The sequence below is a fragment of the Nelumbo lutea genome, chromosome 4 (assembly GCF_056320005.1).
Source record: "Nelumbo lutea isolate HS-2025 chromosome 4, American lotus-T2T, whole genome shotgun sequence".
In the NCBI taxonomy this organism is placed as follows: Eukaryota; Viridiplantae; Streptophyta; class Magnoliopsida; order Proteales; family Nelumbonaceae; genus Nelumbo; species Nelumbo lutea.
In genome coordinates this window covers 27,266,084-27,270,977 of record NC_142687.1, presented here as the reverse complement: position 1 = coordinate 27,270,977, position 4,894 = coordinate 27,266,084, and the positions used below count along the sequence as shown (strand labels likewise).

Here is a 4,894-nt window from a genome sequence, read left to right as displayed (position 1 = left end):
AGAGATATAAATTGGGTACGGTTTTAATCTTTGACAATTGTTTTTTAACAAAATAACCATCTTTATAGTCAAAATCCACGATCTCATACTTGCTGGTTCAAGATTTGCCATTACACCAAGCTAAATAAAATAATGGCTACCCTCGATTCCTTTTAATTCATTGTCAAGATGTGAAGAATGAAAACGTAACTATTTTGTTATCAGGTGAATTCAGTTCAATGGGAAATTGGAAATTAAGTTTTAGGTGGTGTTTGGGATTGATACCGATTCCTCAGAATTCAGAGCAGGCCGATTTTGAATTATTTTGGATGATGTGGCATTTGATGTGGATAAGAGAGAATCACTGTTAATAATCACTATCAAACAAATTCAAAAATGAATATGGAAAAAAAACGGAAGACATAATAACAATGGTATTAAACAAACAATTTCTTTGATTTTTGAAAAAATCAACAATCTCAAAAATTAGTATAATTTTATAAAAAATCTTATCATAAAATCATCATCAATCCCAAACACCTCCTTAGTCCTTTGAACATGCCAATTGTTGGACAATTATTGGGGTTCAGTAGCTACAACTACAAGTGAAGGGCTTCCTTTTCTTTAGAATCCAGACCGGTCTCGAATCTCGATGCACCGGCCGGTTCAGAACCTTACACTCAAGCGCCCATACGTGCATGCAAACCGTAGTATTTTCTCCCCAAAATAGGCCTATCGACATAGAAAAGTTAATCCCTGAAAAAGAAAGATTATTACGTGCATGCAATCTTCAATAGGTCCCACCTTAGAGATCTGATGCTAAGAATCAAGAATCCAACCTCGTGTCGTGATGGTCCAAACCAGAGATTAGGATAATATCGGACCCACTACTCCACATTGGAGGATTATGGTCTAATCTATCTTACGCATCATGTATGCCAATTGCCATGCTTTAAAAGGAATGACTTTCCTTCCAAATTTCAAGGGAAATTCGATAAGTTCCACTGCTGTGTTAGGGTAGTTTAACCAATGGTGACGCCCCACGTCGGCCAATGCACGTGAAGCAAGCGATTTAAATAGTTGGGGGAATATCCTATTATTGCTCTGGATTGCTGATGCTAAGCATTAATTCGGGCTGAAATGAAATTCCCATCCTGGGAAGTTGATTGAATTGGGCACAAAGGACGACCTTGTATCGGTCAGTATCTCAGGGTCCACTTCATTCGATTATCTCGTTGATTGAAAAGTCGAATCAAGGGTTGACATCTTTACTATTCAAATATTCTTTCCTTTCCTCTCCTCTCTTGATTAGAGAAAAAGGATAAATGGATAATTAAACGAAAGAAATGCGGATGAAAGACGGAGACCGAGACTGATCCGAATAGCGAATACTATACTCACTTCATTCTTGATTCTTCTAAGACATCTCAATATGTTCCTTGGGTTTATCAACAAAGTAATAAGAGAGTAATTAAGACGTCGAATGAGTGGCATGCATCAGAAATAATGTATCATGTATAGATGAAAGCAATAAGAAGTATTTGCATCGTATGATAATTTACGTATAGAGGAAAGCAATAAGCAATGGACGAATATGCCTTTCTTGTAGCATATATCCACCGTCTACAAATGTCAAGGGTCCCCAAAATTGATTGGTGGCAAAATTCAAGCACCTTAGATGCCTTAAACATTGATTCTCCCATTCTAGCGTTCACGTCCCGCCTCTAATTAATTAATTGTGCATCAGGCTAGAATTCCGTAACTAGAATATAAAGGCATAGGCACTCACACTTCACAAAGGAATCTCACATGTCTATGTAACAAATTGAATCCGGGCTCAAAGAACAAGCACCATAATTTTGTCTGCACGTTCTAATACCCTGTGATACCTGTCAAAACAAACCCTATCTATTTTTTCTTTTTTTTTTTTATCCATTGACTTGCAATAAAGTTGCGTAGCATTTTACTTGCCCATTTGTGAGCTTCCCAACTTTATTTGTTTAGCAAATTTAAAGGTCTACACTTCAGCTTATAGGCTGTCCAGAAATCACTGCACTTCATCTCGAGATGAGGGGACAACAGTTTGATCCGTTCAACACACCTGCAGTGTTAGTGGCCGTTTGAGCCAGTGTTTTCAAAATCTGATCGAATTGGACGGTTGGACCAGAAAATCTAAAAATCGCTTTTTAGACAAAAATCATTGATTTGGTCAATGAATCACTGACTTAGGTGGTTGAATCATCGAATAATTGACTTGAACAATAATTTTTGACTGTTTTTTTTTTATTTTTTGTCAGAACGAGCTATCCATTCAGACCGAATGGTCACACCGTTCAACCCAGAAACCAAACCCAAAACAATTCACGGTTCAATTTTATAAACCTTGATTTGAACCATACTCATGTTTGAAATAGCTACTGCTGACTACCCAATTCATCAACACTACAGCTGAATCCTGCTTGGTAGCCTCTTAACAGAGGGGCAAGGCATAACAGAAATAAAGTGCAAATATAAATTTCTGCAAATAAATGAGAAACACACTTTTTTCAGTGGATCCAACAACACTTCAGCACAACGTTGGACTTCACAAAGTTGATGATACAATCCGAATTGGGCGAGAATAGTTACTATGATGAGTGATTTCCTGCAAAGTCCTCGTGTTGCATTCTCAAGTTACTATGATGATACAATCCGAATTGGGCTCAAAGTGTCTTTGGGCGAGAATAAATTTCCCGCATGAGATAAATGCATCGTTGAATGGTGGATTCTGAGGATTATGCTTGTATTTAAAAATGGGCCTGATGGTGATTATTCTTATCCCAGCCTGGACCTGAATCTGGCATAAAAGTTCTGGGCCTGAAATAGTGCAAACAATATCACCCAGCCCAATCAACATTAAATGGCTTTGGGTAGGGCCTAGGCTGCTCCAAACTTATAAGTATGCACGGTATATGATATAGTTTATGTAGGATGGCAGTACAGATTTTAGATTCCTTGTATCAACTATGAATTGTATTAGAACTTATTGCACAGAGAATAATATCGATTCAGGCTGGGCAAGGGTTCCGCTGAATCTCAGCATGAATTGAACTCCGGTTTAGCCATGACCCGACTTTGGTTGCATGAACGCTGCGATGTATAGGCCTATTACATACTCCTTTGCATGAATCATGGATTTGAGAAATTTCATTTGTACCAAACAAAGGGTAGAATTCTTGCAGTTATATTTGTGACTGGTACTCAACATAATGATGAGTTCTTTATACTTTCATAAATGAGCATGGAAGAATCAAGACAAGAGCAGCCCATCTACACAATGAAAAATGTGTATATATTTGGAAAGATCGTTCGCTTTAACGGCTCATATCCCCCTGGACCGCCGGAGGTATTGCAACTCCTCTGTTCTGTCTCTCCATGTTCCCATGCCACCCTGCAGATTCAAATAAAATATATCAGAACGAAAATTTGACACACAAACATTCAGTCCAAAGGGAGAGAGAGAGAGAGAGAGAGAGAGAGAGAGAGAGAGAGAGAGAGAGAGAGAGAGAGAGAGAGAGAGAGGGCACCAATAGACATGTCAAAACCACGGTTCTTGAGCTCTCTGTACTCTTGACACAAGGCACATTCCCCACAACAACAATGAACGCAGCAGTCTGTGCACGGACTTTCCTCCAAGAAAAATTGCCCTCTCAATTTGGACCGATAAAAACACGAGTACAAACATGAACAGCCCGTCATACACAGGATTAATGTGTACAGTGCTCCACTTACTCCACATGCTGCCCACATGCACCAAAAGATAAATTTCACAATTATATTAGAACCAAAATAAAAGACGACCTCACACTAGGACAGAGTACTTAAACGCTATTCAACATTTGCTCTTCTCAACACTTACACGTCGATCCCCTATCAACAATTTCTGCAATTCGTCCAAATGTAACACATGGGCACCAGCACGTTAAGCAACCTGTACATATAGATTATCGCCCATCAATCAACAACATCAACAGGATTACCATACTGATTAAAAGCTAGAACATGACATTGTTATCAAACCAAGATTAGATTACTGTGAAGTGTAATTATATATAGCACGCTGTATCTATATTATCTGCAAGGAAATATTGCACTTACAGCTTGAGAAATCATCACAACAGTCATAGAGTCCGGTGGACCAAGGTGCTGGAGTTTGGGGTTGAATATGAAGAGTGGTTTTTGGACGGTTAACTTGGCTTGCAGTACTACTACTTCCTGCGACGCCGGTTGCCATTGGTGGTGGTCGACAATCGAAATGGGGTGGTGGGGGAGGTGCAGAAGGCAGTGGAGCAGATATTTCCTGAATGTCACCACCAGGAAACGTGGTTGCAGAGGGAGAGAGAGTGAGATTTCAGCGATTCGTATTAGAAAGAGAAGATCATATGAATGTGCTGGAGAGGCGCAACCGTTCGTATGTTTCTTCCAACTAGAAGTTCGGTTTGGCAACGGTTAACACTAGGTACGTGGCAGTTGATGATTAGCTGAGATCTGTTTGACCGTTATGATGGGAAAAACTAACCCCTGAACAGTTCAACCAGGTATGATGAACATCTTTGTTCCAAGTAACTAGTGAGAGTAGGCCATTGGACACCTCTCGTATGATACCAGTTGATTTTGGCTGTGAAGTTTTTCTGGTGTGATGTCCTTCTGGTATCATGTTCGAACCTGGTAATTTAATAAAGGAAGGTCTTGCTTAGCATGAGTCCAAATTTTCAATCTTTCAAATGAAATAATCTCTACTTTCTTCCATGATCAATGCCTTAGATTTCTATAGAAATCAAACAAGCTAACAAATTCAAGCAGTGTATTTTCGTGGACCTGAGGGCGGGGAACTTTACTAGTAGTTGGAAATGGATGGGGAATCCATACGATGACT

The 4,894-nt window shown here is 39.3% G+C and overlaps 1 protein-coding gene across 1 annotated transcript; it reads right to left on the bottom strand.

Annotated features, from left to right (window-relative positions):
* Positions 1-3,154: 3,154 nt before the first annotated feature.
* On the bottom strand, positions 3,155-4,340 carry LOC148854780 (cell number regulator 2-like). Its single transcript, XM_088941015.1, has 4 exons — positions 4,117-4,340; positions 3,878-3,949; positions 3,546-3,758; positions 3,155-3,409 (listed from the first exon to the last, which is right to left on the bottom strand). The coding sequence occupies exons 1-4, from the start codon at positions 4,250-4,252 to the stop codon at positions 3,333-3,335; spliced, it is 498 nt and encodes a 165-aa protein (XP_088797141.1). The 5' UTR covers positions 4,253-4,340; the 3' UTR covers positions 3,155-3,332.
* Between the last annotated feature and the right edge of the window lie 554 nt (positions 4,341-4,894).